This window comes from Mya arenaria, chromosome 3 (genome assembly GCF_026914265.1).
Source record: "Mya arenaria isolate MELC-2E11 chromosome 3, ASM2691426v1".
Classification (NCBI taxonomy): domain Eukaryota; kingdom Metazoa; phylum Mollusca; class Bivalvia; order Myida; family Myidae; genus Mya; species Mya arenaria.
In genome coordinates this window covers 52,666,034-52,686,214 of record NC_069124.1, presented here as the reverse complement: position 1 = coordinate 52,686,214, position 20,181 = coordinate 52,666,034, and the positions used below count along the sequence as shown (strand labels likewise).

Below are 20,181 nucleotides of genomic sequence, written 5' to 3'. Positions count from 1 at the left end.
ATGCGACAGTTTTCACACTTTTCTGGTTTTGATGGCAGTTAGCGCAACACTGGGGTAATTCTTCCATTTTCAATCTGCAATCCGAATTCCCTTGGCGGTGACAAATTCAGCTCTGAGCGTGAAGCTCTGTGATAAATGAGGAGAATGTACAACCACCTCAGAGTGTGGAATCTGAGCGCATCTCCTGTAGGGGGTAGCATTCCCATATCTGTGCTGCTGGTCGCAAAGATGTGTTGGTGTAAGGTTACAAGGCTTTTGACTTCCCATATATTACTATGAAAAACAATCGAGCATCATGGTTCAAGGTGTTTGGTACAGCTGTTTACTCATATAACAAACCAAACCTTGAAAGGTTTGTTTGTTGCCCAACCATGAGCAAACTAACATCCGAAGCTGCACATTTGTTCTTTCTGTACGGGTATTTTGTCGCTACATATTCGCTCAGTACATAACCTGTTAGCAGAGATTTAAATTTCTTCTGGGCGTGTTTGATGCTTAACGGCTCATGGTTGGGCAACAAACAAACCTTTCAAGGTTTGGTTTGTTATATGAGTAAACAGCTGTACCAAACACCTTGAACGATGATGCTCGATTGTTTTTCATAGTACTGTATGGGAAGTCTGGTTTCGAAAGCCTTGTAACCTTACACCAACACATCTTTGCGACCAGCAGCACAGATATGGGAATGCTACCCCCTACAGGAGATGCGCTCAGATTCCACACTCTGAGGTGGTTGTACCCAAGTCTATGAAATTGTAGAATTTTAAATCATTAAAAATGAATCACAGCACACGATATTGTCAACAATAATAGTATATCTTCAGACCAAATAACAGCACATTTTTTTTTAGAAATCAAAGACAGCCGAATGTAATTGGTTATAAAGGTACTTGCTTATTCTAACTTCACAAAACACATAACTCAACAGTACAACAATACTTTTATCAAAGAAACCATGTCAGCAAAATTTATAATTTCAACCGAGGAAATCAAATTTGGCTGTTGTACGGCGATCCGGTGTTCTTGTCTCATGAGCTTGAACGTGAAGTTCCGTCCCGCTAAACGACATCTCAACGGTCACCGAGCGGTTTGTTCCGCTTCCTGCAATATCGACTTGCAGACTTCCCAATTTTTTGCAAGACGGCTCGGTGACAAACGTCGGGTCGCGTTCGCTTGATGCGAACACTTCAAACGTCATCCTAGTCGCGGCTTTACTCGTTGGACAATAGCTTTCGGCTACCTGGCTCTTACCATATTCTACCGGTTGCCCAATTTCTACGTGCTTGTCGAACATGTCACTGCAAAGGACATCTCCGTCGTCGTCAATAAATTTCTTGGATTCTGGATGGACACCCTCTTTGAAAGGTTTTGAAGATCTAACGCCGTATGTGTAGCGGCATCGACGTACCTGAATGACTGATGGATCGTGGCCAAAGATGACGGCGCCTTTCAGTACTGCAAGTCCAGCGTCAGCTGGAATGATGATCTTCTTATTTGGAAGAAACTCTTTTATTATATCTTGTAGCATAGCGGACTCTGAAAATCCGCCGACCATCAGTATCATTGGCACGTCCTTGACCTGGCCCTCGTCAAATAAGGACTTCAAATGCTTGGCGGCACTGTAGCAAGCGTCGTGAAATAAACCTTTGGCGGTCTCTGATGCAAGCCTTAACTTGTCACTAACCCAGCTTACATTCTCTTTGTACTGAGACTTGGTAGCAATGTGATCTTTGATATCTTTTCCATGCTTAGCCTTGAAGTCAACATTGAGAGCGATCGGGACCTTAAAAGTAATCTTTTGTGACATTGTGCTGTTGAAATTTCTCTTTTTGACCTCGAATTCTCTCAGAAGATCTATGAAATCCATCATATTTGTTGCTTGAAAGTTATCCATCACGTCGTTCCCAACGATTTCCGCCAGCATATTTCTAAAAAGAAAAAGTTATTTAACACTGGGGACTATTTTAAAACCATTACTTCTATGACTGGTATGCAATAATTAAGACGACCAGAAAACGTTATTTAACTTTAACTATGGCAGACTAAGTGGTTTTATAGTAATTTTCAAAGGCCTTTAAGTGATAGGATTTTTAAATTCTATGCACATAATATAAAATAGCTCAGTAGTAATGTCAGATACGTTTTGTTTATAAAAAAAACGTTTTATATGTCTATACTAGTACACGTAGGCGGGGGAATGTTTTGATACTAGTACGGATTTCGAGAAGAGCATGCATAGACTGGCTTCCCGTCTGAGTTATTTATGCAGAAACTATTTATCTAAATGTGAAAAAAAAACTTTCTTTTTTTTAAATAAAGAGGAACAAATATGAAGTTTTGTTTCAAACTTAAGGTCGCATGCATTAATGCATTATCATGTTTGACTCAATTGCTTCAATAACAATAACAAAAATGTTAATGATTTAGGTACAGATAAAAAAAGCCATTTATTTTCAATTCATGGCTTCATGGCCTCAAAATGCCCAATTAAAAAAGCGCCAAAAATCGCTAATACTTTTTATATGTACCTAAATCATATGCATTTTTTTTGTTTTGATCATTAAAGTCAGATATTGCATCAGAATTTAATAAATATTGCTTTAGCCTTTAAGCCTCATTCAGTACCTGAAGGCTTTTTCGATGTATGTGCCTCCCCAGTTTCCCCCGTTCGCCTTGAAGAGTTCTCTCAGGGAGTTGTTGTCTTGTACCTCGTGGACGGTAATGTCCACAGTGCCACCTGCAAAATGATATATATGGAAACCCTGTAGCCTCGGACGGAAGATCAACAACAATAATGATATTGGTGACATCCCATATATTGAAAATAATATTAATAGTGATGTATGATGAGTGATGTGATGCGTGTGGGTGTTACGTTGGTTAGACGAAACATTGCTCTCTAAAGTTTATGTTTGAATTCCTACAAATGTGTAGATCTTGTTTATTTTTGACCATTTGTCTGATACGTCTTGGTGCCGAAAAATAGATTTGGGTATAGTTTAGCTATTGCCTATTTTTGTACATTGTACTTTGAAATTGTCTGATAGGCTACAACTTTTGTTGTAATCTTAGTTTGATGAAACTTAAGTGCGTGTAAGATATCTGCGTGTCAACTAAACACTTGCGTGCAACAGATCGCAAATACCGAATGGATTTTTTTTTTTACAATTAGCAAAAAATATCGCAGTAATATTGGATTTTCGTACAAATTAAGACGTGAACTCGCTTGATAAAATTTTAATTTGGTGAACAAATCAACGTGTTTTTAAAGCGAGGGCAAACTAGACAATCCTGTATTTAAGCAGCACACATTGCTCAATGCCATGTAATGCAACAGTCAATTGTTACCACGCCCCCTCCAGGTCCGGGGAATATCGGGGACTTTAACTTTCGGTCCAACAGGACTGGGTAAAATCACCGCACTGCGGGGACGAACTGCTGGTAAAATCCCCGCCAAATGCCCCCGCACCCCAGGGACCCTTGTCGCGAAGACAAAACCACCGCATTCACCCGACACTGCGGGGCCTACTGGAAGGTTAAAACACGGTCCTTTACCCCTGCTATCCCTGGTATACCCCAGGACCTGTGGAGGGGGCGTGGTTACAATTGACTGGTACAATAACTACACAATATATTAACCTCCAGCATCAAACACAAGGTACTTGGATCTCGGGGCAAAGGGGACAAAACCCTTGCTGATGCCTTGGAATGTATTCATTGGAAGATGGCGGCAGCACAGGGAGGCGGCCTCTGGCTCCAGTGCGATCAATAGGCAATGATCCGGTATCCCAGCCTAAAGTAAGGGGAACATTTTCGGCGTATATACGTAGTACCGCACTGTTTGAAGTTATCCCAATTAATACAGTCGAAACTTGCTATGTCGAATTCTGTTATCTCGATGCTCTGGTTATGTCGAACTACTTAAGATGTGTTGGGTTTAGTTATTCACTTTTTGTATTCCTATTATATCGAAAGGCCGTTATCTCGAAGGGTTTCCCGAGATCTTAACGACTTCGACATTGCGCGTTTCGACTGTAGTTCTATGTGTCTTACATTTTGCCAAACATTCTTCAAGACAAATCAATGTGATCGAAAATGCCTTAAAATAATTATGTGAGTAAATAAACGTGTATGACATTAACTATGCTAAACAACAGTTTACAAAGATGGAACCTAGAGCATCCAGAGAAAATGGTGTCCGATTTTAATACTTGTATGTGCATTGTCAACATTTGTAGATTGTTCTTTTGTATGGTTATATCACCTTTTGAGCAGCTTCTCTCATGAACTGTTTGGAGGTATCGTTCCAGATGGCAGGGACAGTGAGCACCCAGCGGATGTCGTCCTCGGAAGTGTCTGGAAGTTGCTGCTGACACTTCGTCAACATGTGGTCCTTTAAGTAACGGATGCATGCGGAGAAAACGTCCATGGCCGGCATTTTCTTTCCCATGGCGTCCTCTAGCATGAACCGCCTCTTTAACGTCTGTCAATGACAATAAGCCGAGCTTGAACAAAATGAGTTTATTTAACTGTTTAGATTAGCTTTAGAGCACCGTAAGACATGGTATATCGCAAAATTATTTTTATGTTGGTCAATCGGAACACCTCGGCGATTATACAACAGAATCTCGAAGCTTGCCGGAGATGACCGAGTTGTTACGATTGGTAAGTTGGTGTCAACGAATTACTCACTTGCCACTACCACCACGCAAAAAAGGGTTATTACAACGTTATAAATAAGAGAGGATAGAAGTTTTATACGACACAAAACATTGAGGTTGAGTACCACTATGATGTAGGTCGTGCAGAGTAAAACTGACCATTTTATCAAACAACATCATTTTGAACTGCTTGAAGAAGTAGTATCCATGGTGTTTATTGTCGAGGGCGAGACCGGAGTAATTATCCTCCGCATCGAACCCGAACGAATGGAACTTCTTATTCCCGTCGAACAACACGCACGTGGATGTCTTCTGTGACATCAGGTTTCCCGCACCCCATATATTAGATTGTATCTGCAGAAAAGTAATATCACAGTTAGTATAAAGCTTTGTGACCATTTTGGACAATTAAATATATTCACCAAAATGTCCCAATTGTTTACTTATGGTGTTCACGAAGTGAAATATATTGCTATCTTTCACTGAAACAAAAACTTTTTCGTTTTATTGTTTTATAGCAACGGTTTAAGCCACAAAACATTAATTTTTGAATGGAAAAAATCTGCGATCTTATCTTTTGTCAGCAGTCTTTTATCACTGGTTTGCATTTATTTACGCAAAAGACTGCTCATTCAAAGACAAAAAATAAAAAAGTTGGAAAAACGGTAAAACTGTGAGAGTGCAGCTTTAAACTAAGTACAATCAACATTCCATCTGTGTAGATGATACGTAATTTACTGTGCGTGACTTAAGTCCGTGTGCACCTTGAGTGGATCCTTGGTGAAGTCATCCCGCGTAGAGAATGCGTACCCGGAGAAGGCGGTACCGAAGTCGATCGCCGCCACGAGCAAATAATCCTCATTTAAACTCATTGTAGCCTGAATGAATGAATAACATACATTTGGTGAGTTAAGATTGCTTTTTATAGTTACTAACTCATTTTCCAATTAGGATATTCTTGTACATGAACTAAATAATTTGTTGTGCTTGTATTCTAATTTAAATTAATTTTTAACTTCATGTTCAATCTGTAAAATTGGATTTTCAATTTCACTTAAATTTGTTGAATTTGTTGCTCATTTGTGTTGCTGATCGCTAGCTCGTTACACGCCATAATCGGAAATAACAGCTTGCATTTGGAAATATTAATAATCCAATTCAATCTTAATTTCTTTCATGCAATTTCGAGGGCATCGGCCAAAGCAATAGTTCTTTTAAGCTAGCTTAAGGCACTTGTTGTCAGCATAGGCAATGTGAACTATTTTATATTGAAGTTCTTTTGTCGTTTGAGTACTTAAGTATCACTTAAAATGGGCTTACTTCTGCATATATTATACCGTAATCAAACTGCATTGTCGATTTGTTTTAGACAATATAAGTTATTATATAACATATATATTCGTGAAAGGGATGTTTGTTTGTATGCATAATAAGCTCGGTTAATATTTTATAGCGTATACAAACAGTTATCGTATTTTCTTTTCTTTTTGTCGGCCGTAGGCCTCTGATATCACCCTTTAATTTCAAGTGAAATGAACAAAGGTTGAATGAATATAATTTAATATACGTTGGTCATTGTAGAATAAAACTTGAAATCCCATTGGCCATTGTAAAGTGAAACTCGAAATCTTGACCATTGTAAAGAAAGTGGAATAAAATAAAGGAGTGTCGAATAAGTATCGAATCTGTTGAACTCTGTGGTTGTTTAAAAGTTGAAGATATTTACTTTTTTGCGAACGATTTACCAAGAAAAGTAAGCCGAAAGATATTTCAAGGCTAAACTCAACGAGAAGAATGCTAACAATCTGATAAAATTTCGGAATTGATCTGGCTGACCCATACTCTTAGGTCAAGATCACCCTACGCCGTATTTGGACACTGTTTAGTCAATGCGTCTTCACATGAAACGAGTTCGGTATCCGAACTCGTGTGCACGTTATTGAATTTATTTTGTTTTTTACATGTTATATTGTATTGCACTGCTCTTCGATTCCCTCAGTAAGCAACGCCTAAATATCCATTACCGGTCAACAATTAAACCAGGAACAATGTCTAGTGAACAAATATTCAAATCAGTAAACCGCTGGTTTACCATGGTCGAGTATCTTCTTTAAGGAATATCTTGTTTTTAAACTTTGCAGAAATTAATACCCGTGTACATGTGTGTAAAATGCATAACTAATTATTATCAATTATCGTCTAAGAATCAAATTAACACCTCAAGTCCCTGACCTTCTTTCAGTTTGCGTATATGGAGAAACACGGAAGAAAATTACCTTTCATGGACGCTTTAATTTTAAAACCGAAATTAACTTTGAAAAAGCCGAATAGGTTTTCAAACAAAATAACAAAATATTCATACATGGATACAAACCTTATTTATTTCGCATAGTTACATCATTTCAATATTAATACAAACGTTCGTGCTTGATATCATTATAAATTATCAAGCAAAGCGGTAGAAACCCGCATTATTACATGTTCCTGGTATGGAAATTGTTGAGCTTCCTCTTTCGATTTAAAAGGTTTTATCAGTAAAATATCGAAACCTACATCTAATTGTAAATGTCTGAAAATGGCATCAAGAAATGATGATTTTTTGCTGGTTGCGGCCATTGACTTCGGGACAGCCTATTCAGGTTATGCCTTCTCTTCAAGAACAGACTTCAAAAGGGATCCTCTCAATGTAAGTATGTTGATGTACACACTATTCGAATATCATACATAACTTATGTCTCTGGGTGTGTGTATATTTACAGATATTTCAGTTATCGTCTTTTTTAATCATTACATTTGAACAAGAGTAAATTTATTTCTTATCATTGAAACAAGTAAACTCGCATATGTCAAAGGGCGCTATGGGATAACAGATCTATTTATAAATCTTTAAAAACTACGAACAGTTCAATTAAATACATACTAATAATGAGTATATATATGATTATATAAAACAGTTACCGTCAACCATTACTGATATACTTATGCTCTGGATACTTTGCATTATCATTTACTCGCTGCCTGCCCACCCGACCGCCCGGGTGTCCTTAAAACCTTCCTCTTAAACCCTAAAAGAGCTTTTCAATTACAGCTCTTAAATTATAATTGTAATTTTATTCCATACACTTATATCCCATCAATCATTTCTTCCTCAGGTGTCGGCGAACACATGGACGGGGGCGACTCTCATGTCCCTCAAGACGTCCACGTGTGTGCTCTTCGACAAGAAGAAGCAGTTCAAGGAGTTTGGGTTCGCGGCGGAGGACGAGTACGGAAACCTTGCTGAGGAGGGTGATGAACACAGGAATTACTACTTTTTCCGGCGCTTTAAGATGATGCTCTACAACAAAATGGTGCGTACAAGTGTAGTGCGAAGTGTATGATGATAAGATATACAGCTTCAAACTTCACGTGGTTACTTACCTTACAATTCAGTAATCAATGCCACCATGCAAATCACGTGACCATATATCATATCCGTAAATATTGTAATTTATCTTTAATATTAAATGTTTTTTGTAGTCTAACATCAATGCACCTTGAATAATTGAAATTTGATAACAACTGCCCCAAAAAGAAGGGGAAAAAAACATTGTTTGTATAGTTTATATGGCTACAATCCAAATATACTCGCATTCGGAACTCCTCGGCCATTTTTTTCAAAAACAACCTCGGATGTATGCCGGTACATCAGTTGAAGTAGTTCGTATTTGTTTGAATTATATCGTTAATTAAATTTAGTGTTTTAGAGTTGTATTTATTGATCTAAGTTTAAATTGATTACCAGTGAAGTGTATTATTGCAAACATAAATAAGATTCCCGAGAGTTAAGACATAAAGTTTAACTGCTAAATAAAATTACTACGCGATCTACTTGCAGCGGACTTAAACGTACCTCTTTTTGAGTATGTAAACCGTCCAAATACATCCGAGGTTGTTTTTGAAAAAAATGGCCGAGGAGTTCCGAATGATATACTCGATCATGGTGGCAGATATCTAGTCTGCTTGTCAGGGGAGATCACTGCGTAGGAGATTGGTACAGTTTGTGAAGGCCGTCAGGTCTTTTTGTCATTTATTTGAGTTCGCAATATAATTATGTTTTATCAAAAACATAATATGCATAGTGATAGTGTATCCTGTTGCTTCAACCTGTCTGTTAACCGTATATATTATTATCACATCTATCATAATTTTTTATTAGATTAATGTTCAAATAAATGCAAGCCCTATCAGCAAACCGTCAAAAACCGTACCTTAGTGATACCACTCTCCAGACGCTGAAGCGGCGATTCATGCTGGAAGACGAACTCGGGAAGAAGATGCCGGCCATGGACGTCTTCTCGGCCTGCATCCGCTACCTTCGCGAACACCTGATGAAGCGCGTGCAGCAGCAACTTCCGGATGTGAAGGACGATGAGATTCGCTGGGTGCTCACTGTCCCGGCCATCTGGAACGATGTTTCCAAACAGTTCATGAGGGAAGCCGCGGAGCAGGTCTTTTTACGCCATTAATATTAAATTATTAATTATAATTGAACTATTGAAATGTTTTTATTCATAAATATAACGACACAAGACGTTATTAGGCCCTTTATGTAGGTTCCTATGTGTTCAGCTTGAAATAGACTACGAATTCAAATATATTCATATCAACATTGTACTCGTATGATGCACCAGTCAATTGTAACCACGCCCTCCCCCCCCCAGGTCCGGGGGTATACCGGGGATAGCCTGGGAAAAGTGCCGTGTTTTTACTTTCCAGGTGGCCGTGCAGGGCCGGGTGACCGCGGTGGTTTTGTCATAGCGCCAAATTAAGCCGAGATTGGGCCTTATATAGAGTCTCTGGTGTGCGGGGGTATTTGGCCGGGGTTTAACCATCAGTTCGTCCCCGCAGGGCGGGGATTTTACCCGGGGTTGGCTGGACCGAAAGTCAAAGTCCCGGCTATTCCCCGGACCTGGGGGCCGTGGTTACAATTGACTGGTGCATAATCATTACTGATCAATACATTGTACATACAATTTCCGCATTGTTTGTTTTCATCACCAGGCGGGTATGGTCGGAGATAGCCTGATAATGGCCCTGGAACCGGAAGCCGCCTCTCTGTGCTGCCGCTACCTGCCCATGAACACCCTTAAGGGTTCAAGCCGGTTCATGCCCTTCCGGCCGGAAACCAGATACCTTGTATTTGACGCTGGTGGTAAGTGGATAATATAATGCGCCGGTCTCTGTTTCTTTCCACCCACAGAATAGCCATAAATTCAGTCGAACCCCGTTTGCTCGAACTTGCTTGGTTCGAATTCCTTGTTTGCTCGAACTGGATGTGAAGGTCCGATTCATTCAAACGAAAGGTAAACATTCCCGCTTTGCTCGAACTTTACGAGGCTCGACGTATTTTCACCGATCCCTGGGTGTTCGAGCCAATTAGGTTCGACTGTAAATGTAGTTGTTTTTACACCATGGTGAAATAAACACTCATATATGCAAGGAGAGTTATTCAATACAACGATGTAGCTAATTGGATTGCTCGATATAAATAACAGAAATATACAGGGAATGGAGTTAATGATTTATGACCATAAGATTGACCTAAGTTGGATATTGAATACCATCCCGCCCGAACGTATGTTTCATGCAAACATACAATTTTAATACTATATTGGCCATTTCGCATTCGGTTTCTCTTGCAGGCGGTACGGTAGACATTACGGTGCACGAGGTGAAGGCGAGCGGGTCTCTGAAGGAGCTGTACAAGGCGAACGGGGGCAACTGGGGAGGCACATACATCGACAAGGCCTTCCAGTGAGTCACCAGGGCTAGTGTCCTGATAAAACACGAAATATATTATAACATGTAGCTTGAATTCAACGAAAAACAAACGGTCATGTATTTACACCATCTTCTTATGAATGAACGTACTGGTTATAGGTATAAGCTCTGTCACAAATAACTTTGTTTATACGTTGTTATGTTTTATTACCATGATTTCTTTTCTGAACAGAATAATAATTGAATACCTGTTTTAAACAGCGTGGCAAAATAAGCCTACTTGTAGTTCATAATGTGTATGCGTATATATCTATCTAGAACTTTCAGGTGAAAAGGTTACGTTTCTATAACAATTATATATACTTGTTTATTCATTCATGGAACATTAAAAGTTAATAAAGTTAGGTAACATCACGTAAATGTTAAAGTATTCCTTTCAGTGAGCTGCTCGCAGACATTGTCGGTAACGACGTCATGGCTGACTTCTCCGAGAATAAGATGATGGATAACATCGACCTGTTCCGCGAGTTCGAGGTCAAGAAGAGAAGCTTCAGCAACCAGATGTCAGAGAAAATTACAATCAAGGTCCCCATTGCGCTCAACGAAATGTTTAAAGAGAAAACAGGGAAGAATATCAAAGATCATGTCAACAGTTTGCCGCGCTACAAGGACAAATTGCAATGGGTTGGGGATAAAATAAGAATGGAGGCGAGCATTGCAAAGGGGCTTTTCAACGACGCATGCCAGTCAGCAGCAGAGCATCTCAAATCACTCTTCTCGCTGCCGGAAGTGAAAAGTGTCGACACAGTTCTGATGGTCGGCGGTTTCTCTGAGTCGCCAATCCTACAAGACCTCATACGGAAAGCTGTTGAAAGTTTGCCTGATAAGAAGAAGCTGATTGTTCCAAAGGATCCCGGACTGGCCGTACTAAAGGGCGCCGTCATCTATGGCCACGATCCTTCTGTCATAGAGGAGCGGAAATGCAGGTACACATACGGCGTCGGTACTTCTTTTCCTTTCAAAAAGGGCGTGCATCCAGAACAAAAGAAGGTCGTCAATAGTAATGGCGAAGAATTTTGCGGGGGAATGTTCGACGCCCATGTGAAAATCGGCCAAGAGGTGGTCCGTGGGGAAAGTCAAGCAACCCGCTCGTACAGGCCAATAAAGGATACCCAAACTGAAATTGAATTCCAGTTTTTCGCCACAACGGATCCGGAACCGACGTTCACTAGCGATCCCAACTGTACGGATATTGGAAAGCTTACTATTGATGTGCCCGGGTCGGGTCTCGACCGCTCAGTAAGCATCAAAATGATCTTTGGAGACACAGAGATGCATGTTGAAGCTGTCGCTAAGGATGAGAAATCAAACAAATCAAGCAAAGTAAAAGCGGCTTTGCATTTCCTCGGCTAACAGATCTACTCTTTGCTTTTGTTTCACTTTAGATGTGAAAATCAAATAGAAGAATTGTGAAACAAATAAACCAACAAACAGTAACCTAGGAATGACGTTAAAACAGGCAGTGGTTGCTCAGTGAAAATCTGTTTTTATTAAGATCGTTTAATTCATGATCGTTCTTGTATACCGTTAGTCCCTGTTTGTATATAAACATTTTTTCGCTTGGGTATTTTTTATTTGATATATTTTTATCATGTTTTGGACTATATGTGCTCATTATAATCGGTTACTTGTACATGTTTAATTCTATATACTAGTCTGTGCTGCGTTTAGAACCGGGATTTTGTATTCGGATCGAGAATTTTTCAGATCCGAATTTAAGAGGCGTGAACCGATTGAAATCAAAATCTGCAACAATTATCCTGACCACCACAGTGGTTGTTGCAGAGAATTTTTACACACACACACACACACACACACACACACACACACACACACATATATATAGATAATCATGAATTATAAAAGACTGCAGCAAGGGTAGAAATGCTCCGTCGTGATTTACATATTGAGCGTAGTCGATACATCACTATATGAACAAGACCTAATACACTGAACCTGAATAACACTTTTTATTGATATGGCAAAATTATTCCGACTGACTTAAGAGCCAAATAGATATATATATATATATATATATATATATAAGATATATTTTAACACATGCTCAAAGGCAAAAAAATGTCAATAATTATGTGAAAACTCCAAAGACCAACTGGCAACTCTGAATTTAACTTGTCAAAATGTATTTGTCATGCAAACGCCTGAATTAGCTAATAGTTGTGTTGGCGTTTATTCATAACCATGAATACGAGTATTAGTTTGCTCTCTTGTAAAATTGTTCGATCTTGCCTAGGACCTAGGTCCGTGATACTGCTTAAATGCATGCATTTGCAATAGTTGTCTTTGCTCTAAAGCATGTTTAAATGTTTTATGCAATAAACTGAGTTGTGTTGAGTTGAGTTGAACCTAACTTTGGTTATTTACAGTAAATCACGCGCATACGAGTCGTAACTCCATCTATATCTTGATAGCAGATATTTTAGACAGACACTGTAAATATAGGGTGCTAAAAATGCGATTTTTGATCAAAATGATGCATCACTAGCAGTGAAGTATTCAGAAATATGCTCGTACTCGTACATTTTATATTTACCGAACAAGAATGAAAGCCGCAAGTTAACTATTTTTTTTTTTCGTACTTTTTAAATTTTGGTGTTAAGATCTTTTGGGATGGCTTACACTTTCAGGAGGGCGTTTATTGCCTTGATTTGTTCACATGATTAAAATAACAAGTATGCAAACATTCGGCCACACTCGTTTGTATTAAAACGGTCAATATTTTATCACAAATGGCCTTTTAACGATAAAGCGACAATTGTAGTGATTATTTGTCATTATAAGACACTTACTGTATAATAGAATCTATTTGATCATAAAACTTATCTAGTCTATGGGACCGGGACTTTACGATAAAACAAATCAGCTTGAGATCGATTTATTGATAAAGGATGTCACTCGGGCCCTTGTGTAATGTGCTTTTGCAGCTGTTATCGCATTTCCTGGCTCTCAGTGATGCAATCGGGTGTGAATTAGGGGCACATGTCGCGAACATCTTGCTTTTAATCGCTAAAAGTAGTCAAGTGGAAAGAAAAACTGTCCCTGGAGGTTGATATTTATGTATATAAAAACATTGATCAAATATATTCCATTCATCAGGAACTTGTTGTTAAGTATCAAGAAAAATAATTCTTGCACTTATTTTCTACTTGATGAACAGGGATTTTTCTCCCTTGCAAGCGTTTAGTGACACGGAAATTACTGAACTTATCCGAACGAAGACGCTGTGAGTCATCCTCACTAGGTATGTGAATGTGTTTAAATGTGTAATGTTTTGCATTGTACTCTTATTTTTCATTAAACATACCTTTTCATTAAATCCACAACATTGTTTATGTAAAATCACTGTTTTTGACATCCAGACGTTATGGATCGAAAAGGAATTATTGATAAAAGATTCTGATGTTGAACGGAAGGTGGGTGGGGCATTTATTTGTGGTCGTAAACAATTCTGACAGATTGTTTGTGATTCGCAATTGATCGTTTGTTATTTTCTTAATTCAGCATGTATCATCTATATGCATTGAACTTTATGCATTGGATATATCAAAAAAATAAAATATTTTAGCTTTTCTTATTTTTTGTCAACTATTTTACACACCCAACAATGAATACTGTGTAAAGCATTGTCATTAAACTGTCTGAATAATCATTTTATTACAAAATTAATAATGAAACTTTCCTCCTTATGGTGTTCAAACATAAGGGGAACCTTAAGTGTAATGTGTACATATTTGTCCGTGCTGCTTCAAAGTTTCCTATTCAAACAAGTGGTAAGCACTTGAGTGGAGAATTGCTGATGATTATTTCTCTTGCTCTTCTTAGAACCTGATTATTTTATGCAATTAACTTATTAAGGGTTGAAATTCAGATATTAAGATCTGATCAAATTTTAAACTGCAGATAATCATATATATACTGTAAGTTTGTGAGCATAACCTTACTATCAGGATAAACGGTAGTACCCGAATAGTTCTGCTTTCAGTGGAAATTAATGTTATAAAAAAACCTAAACATATTTATCTTTCTGGATTTTTGAAATTTTAAATGTTACTTAAAAGAAACAGGGTGTTAAAGGTTGTATACAAGTATAATATGATTTTTTTGTTTAAACTTCTAACCTTTTTGTTTGAGATTAATTTATTCTTTTAACAGTTATGAATTATTCTGTTGTATTAAACTTTTATATAAAATGTTATAATGTAATGCATTGTGTCAATGGGATGAAAAAAGAGGGTTTAATGTATTTATTTTTTTCCAGATCTGTTGTCCCCAGATTTAGCGAACTTTTGAACTTGCAAGACCACGAAAACCACCATGGAGGGACTCTCTCACATTCTACATGTTCTTACAGTTGGACTTCTTCTCATTATTATCCTCATTTTCTGTGTGCTAACAGGAGGGTTTGGTCCTGATCGCCTTGAGGGATTTGACCCTTTCCTGGAGTATGGGGAAAAGGTGACCATACTGCTATACATTCTTAGGTTTCTAACATTTGTTCCCATCCCTCAAGCCATGTTCAACTTTTGTGGACTTGTTATGTTTAACACCCATCCAGCAAAACCAAAGCTTAAGACATCAACATTGTTTGGACCATTCATATGCATCCGTGTAGTGACACGAGGGACATTCCCTGAACTAGTAAAGAAAAATGTTGAGCGGAATATTGAAGTATGCTCCAGAATAGGACTTGATAATTACATTCTAGAAGTTGTTACGGACAATACTGTGAACTTACCTAAGTCACCACGACTTCGTGAAGTCGTTGTTCCCACCAAGTACCAGACCAAAAACCACACTCTTTACAAGGCGAGAGCCCTAAACTACTGTTTAGAGCCAGGTGTTGATATGTTGACTGACAACGACTGGATCGTTCATTTAGATGAAGAAACTCTACTCACTGAATCATCAGTAATTGGCATAGTGAACTTCATCAATGATGGAACATACAAGTTTGGGCAGGGGGTGATCACATACGCAAACGAGGAAATAGTAAGTTGGATTACAACCCTAGCTGATCTAGTCAGGGTAGGAATGGACTATGGAATGATCCGATTCTGCTTGAAATATCTCCACAAACCAGTATTCAGTTGGAAAGGAAGCTTTATTGTTTCTAATGCTGCTGCAGAAAAGCAGATCACCTATGATTTTGGAGTTGAGGGCAGCATTGCTGAGGATTGTTTCTTTGCTCTGACAGCTTGGAAGGAAGGCCATCAGTTTGGATTTGTTGAAGGGGAAATGTGGGAAAAGAGTACGTTCTCAGCAAAAGACTACATTTATCAGCGTAAACGATGGGTCCAGGGAATCTACAATGTGTTCTTTAGTTCACAGATCTCGTACAGATACAAGTATGGCATTACATTAATGCTGCTCTCATGGGTTTCGATGCCATTCACTGTACCGAATATCGTATTAGTGCCCCTTTTCCCGCTACCAATGTGGCGCAGTGTAAACATTCTGTGCGGGTTTATGGGAGCTACTATGTTATTCCTGTTTATATTCGGTGCAATTAAATCATTTTCTCCAAGAAGAATGGGTTGGCCAAAATATGTGTTTTTGTGCTTTTTACCAATTGTAATAGTGCCAGTATCCATGGTTCTTGAAACCACTGGGGTTGTATGGGCCCTTTGTACAGCCAAAATGACTTCATTCCACATTGTGAACAAGCAGACAACGCTGCCAAAGCAGATGACAGACCTGGAATCCACCGCTGGAACAGTGCAGCATGTGTGATCTCATCCACTGTTTTACTCAAATCTTGGAATGTCGTACCTATGCTATATTACAGTGCAAATAAAATAAATATCATGTCATTTATACTGTACTTGTATGGTTTATCATTTATCTTGCGAAGAATGCTTTTGTTACATATATGACACAGGTTTTTGTACATGTAAGTTATAATAATGTTCAGTTATTTTGAATTAAATAAAAAATTTAACTTGGTAAAAGCCTGGAACGTGCTAAAGCTGCACAGTTAACCTTTTTACATTTCTTAAGTAATCTTATCTTACTTGATAACAGAATAATGATTTATTTAAGCTTCTTAGACAATTTCCGAAAAAAAGTTCATGATAAATTTATTGCAATATTTGTTAATGATCAATTTGTTAAAAGAATACTTAATGAGTAATGTTAGAGATTTTTGTTAATCACTCAGTATCTTTACTTTATATAATGTTTTTCAGAATCTACTTTTAAAGTCATTAAGTGCATGAATGATTATCTAAATTTTGCTGTTTTAAAAAGGTTGTTCTTTTTATGTTGGCTTTGCAGATCAATGTTCAGTATTAACTTACGTCTTTACTCTCGCTCAGCTAAAGTTATCTGACTTTCTCTTAAAGAGTAATGAACTTAGTATTTCATCATCATCGTCATCATCATCATCATCATCATCTTCATCATCATCATCATCATCATTGTTGTCATCATCATTATGGTATTAAGGATTTATTACTGTTTTTTATTTATATTTTTACTTTTAAGCAATGTTGCATTTTCAGTATTTCAAGTACATAATCAAGGTGTATATCAAAAATCAGTTTTATTATGAACTTGATGAACAAAAGTAGAATAGCATTTGAACCCTTTTAATTTATTGATTTCATGATTTCTTAAATCGTTATGTATACTTGTTTTACCGATCGTTTTTAGAATAATGCCTTTTTCATCGCGACACATGCCTTGAAGATGGTTCTAATCAACAGCCAAAATAGTTTTAATTTTCATTTATTTTAAACAGTTTTAATTTCATTTTTAATATAAAGTTGCATTGTTTTCTTTAATGTGTAGTGTTACTGGTTACACTTTTTAGATGTTTCAGTTCTTTCAGATAAGAAATCAACTCAGCATTGAACTTTTGCATTGTTTCTGAGAATGATACATTTAATGAAGATTCATCTTTTTAGCAAAACACATAATGTCAATGGAGAAGAAGATTAATGATTTAAAAAAAACAAGACAGTAAACATTATCCATAAACAATTTAAATGTGAATATCTGTAAGTATATTTGAAATACTAAATAGGAAGAATATAAGTAGTAAATTAAGACATGGCATTTAGACATGGCATTTTTACTTTAATTTTAAGTTGATTTTTAGTGTTTTACATGACTTTTGTATAATTGTCCACAGTTGTAATGGTTATATTGTATTTTAGTCCTGCTTATTATCATATGGTGGTTGTGTAAAGTTTAAAACAGGTCATTGTTGCTTTTTAAGATTTAATTGGATGTTTTGGTAATGTTATTTGTGAATATATAATATTAGTGAACAAAATTCTATTATTTCTTTGCCATGCACACTGTCCAGAGATGGCCAGAACTATTACAGACAATTTTGGTTTTTAAAACCATTCCTGAAAATTGTTTTCTGAATCTACTTTAAATATATTTGTAAACTCAAGGATCTAAAGATTTCAATGCGGGTCATATGTTTTTTCTTGTTTCTAGTACCGGTACTTAACTTCTGCATTTTTCCTTCCTGCAGTTGTATGACTGAGCTAAATATACAGATTAGATAGCATTAGTTGTAGGAAGATAAAATTCAGAACTTCCTATATACATGTACATTTACATTTTACAAATAACATGTATACATCTGATTATGTGTATGTCTAATGACTCAACTCATTATTATTTTATTCATACAAACAGTTAACAAAAGTATCAACAAGTTAGAATTCTCTATGTATGTATGGTGATCAAGATTAAGTAACACATGGTAAGATTATGTTAGAATGCTTTTGCTAGTTGTTACTCTACAACTATGAGTTCATAGACATTTAAGCTTGTAAAGATAAGGGTGTATGTTTGTACACTGTTATTGGTGTTATCTCCAGCCAGCTTTTAAGAGATATTTAATCACCAAGTGTCAGCCATGCTTTAGAGTATTGATTTTACTTAAGTTATTGAATTAGGGCTGCAAAGGTGGTCAGAAAACTGTTGGTCTATTTTTATCCTGCACAGAACTTTGATACTCGATGTTCATGGTTGTAGTTTGTTCGGTTTGCTCTTAAGTGGAATTACCCTATAACATCATATATATGGCCAAAAGCATTGTTTTTGCAGATTTTGTCAAATAAACTTATAACCATATTCATTTAGCTTTACATGTACCGGTACTTTTTAACAATCAAAAGAAAATTGTCTTGAATGCTAGTCAGTCAGAATTTGTGTACATGATTGTATGTCTTATTTTTTTTTTACTGGTAATATAAGCAGTATTGATATTATTAGTTTTAGGAACCCATAATTTATTAACTTTTGTTTGCTCTAACAAATACAGAACTACTTATAATTAATATTAAAATCTTATTTGTAAGTTTTATACTGTATACAATGGTAACTAGAAAATAGTTGTTTTTGTCTAGCAATGTATTATAATAGTTGTTGTGCCATTATAACAGTTATACGCAAAGATTGCCATTATTACAGTTATACGCAAAAACACCCAATAGATCTAACGAACTTCTTCTTGCCATAGGTTTTGTATTGATAGTAAATCTGTTTTATGTTAAATCTCTTTATGTTATGTATAAATATTTAAGATTTTTAACAAGTGAACTATAAAAATGATATATTCAAAGTCTTATTGTAGTGTTATCATTTGTTACGAATATTAAATGATTTTAGTTCGGAATCTAATTTTTAGAATCTAAGTATTGTATGACTAAAATAAACAGAGCCAAATGAAATGAAGTCCTTTTAATAAAAGCACTTTATATGTTTGAAAGTATTATCCATTTTGATATATTTTGTGTATTATGAACATTATTGGTGTTTTGAGTTCTGCCTGATTTGTTTTCATAATAAGTGTTAGTGATTCCCTTATTGAAAAGGTTGCATCTTTATAGATAGATATATGACTGTGTTATACTGAAAGCATCAGATCACATTGTCAGCATTAAAAAAATGGCTTTATGGTTTATTAGTTACATACAAACTTGGATGTGCTTGTTGGTATGTAAAACATATTGTTTTTTATGTTTCAAGATGATATTCTGTAGATCCCTGTGTTCTGTCAAGACCAGTGCACATATATTATTATGTTCTCCATATAAGTAATTTGATAGATGTTGTATTAAAAAAATAAAATTACATGTGAACAAATTAGCGTTTTTTTATATAGATGGAGTGACATGTTCAATGCACTTCAAAGCTGAATATTAATGCATAAATAGTATCAATTTGTAAACAGTTATACACGCTGTTTCATTTTGCAGCCCATCCCAATTCTTATTCTTTTTCCTGAGGATCCATTATTTCTTCCAAATGTCGAAGCTACAAAATCCCATGTTTTCAGTAGCAACGCTTTTAGTATTAAATCTAAGTAATTTTATCACAGATTCTTTTTTACAAAAACCTTAAATCCCCAAACAATACATTTTTTTAGTTACAATTTCTGAAGGTTCAGCATTTTTGCTTCTCTGTGAGATGTCCAATCATTGCTTTGCATTTTGATCACACAGTACAACACCATTTTCTCATTAGACTATTTACTCAGCATTTTGCAGTAAGATACGACTTGCCTTTATGATGTAAAAATTCCGAAACAGAAAAAATGCAGCTTCAATATTTTGAAGCAAGGTCATTGATATGTTCAACCCTTGGGTTGCAAAAACAAATCGCAATCAGTTATACAAAAATGCATTTTAAACGCCTCAGAATGTGTTCATGA

At 36.6% G+C, this 20,181-nt stretch overlaps 3 protein-coding genes across 7 annotated transcripts; 2 read left to right on the top strand and 1 right to left on the bottom strand.

The window, feature by feature from the left end:
* Window positions 1–750: 750 nt before the first annotated feature.
* On the bottom strand, window positions 751–7,920 carry LOC128229047 (heat shock 70 kDa protein 12B-like). 2 transcript variants are annotated; one of them, XM_052940690.1, is made up of 7 exons: window positions 7,036–7,156; window positions 5,426–5,539; window positions 4,821–5,015; window positions 4,265–4,483; window positions 3,640–3,793; window positions 2,626–2,737; window positions 751–1,928 (listed from the first exon to the last, which is right to left on the bottom strand). In XM_052940690.1, the coding sequence occupies exons 2-7, from the start codon at window positions 5,531–5,533 to the stop codon at window positions 977–979; spliced, it is 1,740 nt and encodes a 579-aa protein (XP_052796650.1). In that variant the 5' UTR covers window positions 5,534–5,539; window positions 7,036–7,156; the 3' UTR covers window positions 751–976. The 2 variants fall into 2 exon arrangements, with proteins under 2 accessions (XP_052796650.1, XP_052796651.1); XM_052940691.1 differs by lacking the exons at window positions 5,426–5,539; window positions 7,036–7,156 and adding an exon at window positions 7,783–7,920.
* LOC128229046 (heat shock 70 kDa protein 12A-like) lies at window positions 7,190–12,839 on the top strand. Its single transcript, XM_052940689.1, has 6 exons — window positions 7,190–7,347; window positions 7,814–8,011; window positions 8,933–9,151; window positions 9,705–9,855; window positions 10,346–10,457; window positions 10,865–12,839. The coding sequence occupies exons 1-6, from the start codon at window positions 7,237–7,239 to the stop codon at window positions 11,835–11,837; spliced, it is 1,764 nt and encodes a 587-aa protein (XP_052796649.1). The 5' UTR covers window positions 7,190–7,236; the 3' UTR covers window positions 11,838–12,839.
* A 748-nt stretch (window positions 12,840–13,587) lies between these two features.
* LOC128229168 (beta-1,4-mannosyltransferase egh-like) lies at window positions 13,588–19,604 on the top strand. Of its 4 annotated transcripts, none has more exons than XM_052940892.1 (2): window positions 13,588–13,746; window positions 14,764–19,604. In XM_052940892.1, the coding sequence occupies exon 2, from the start codon at window positions 14,820–14,822 to the stop codon at window positions 16,233–16,235; it is 1,416 nt and encodes a 471-aa protein (XP_052796852.1). In that variant the 5' UTR covers window positions 13,588–13,746; window positions 14,764–14,819; the 3' UTR covers window positions 16,236–19,604. The 4 variants fall into 4 exon arrangements, with proteins under 4 accessions (XP_052796852.1, XP_052796851.1, XP_052796853.1 ...); XM_052940891.1 differs by lacking the exon at window positions 13,588–13,746 and adding an exon at window positions 13,756–13,918; XM_052940893.1 differs by lacking the exon at window positions 13,588–13,746 and adding an exon at window positions 14,367–14,422.
* Window positions 19,605–20,181: the final 577 nt, after the last annotated feature.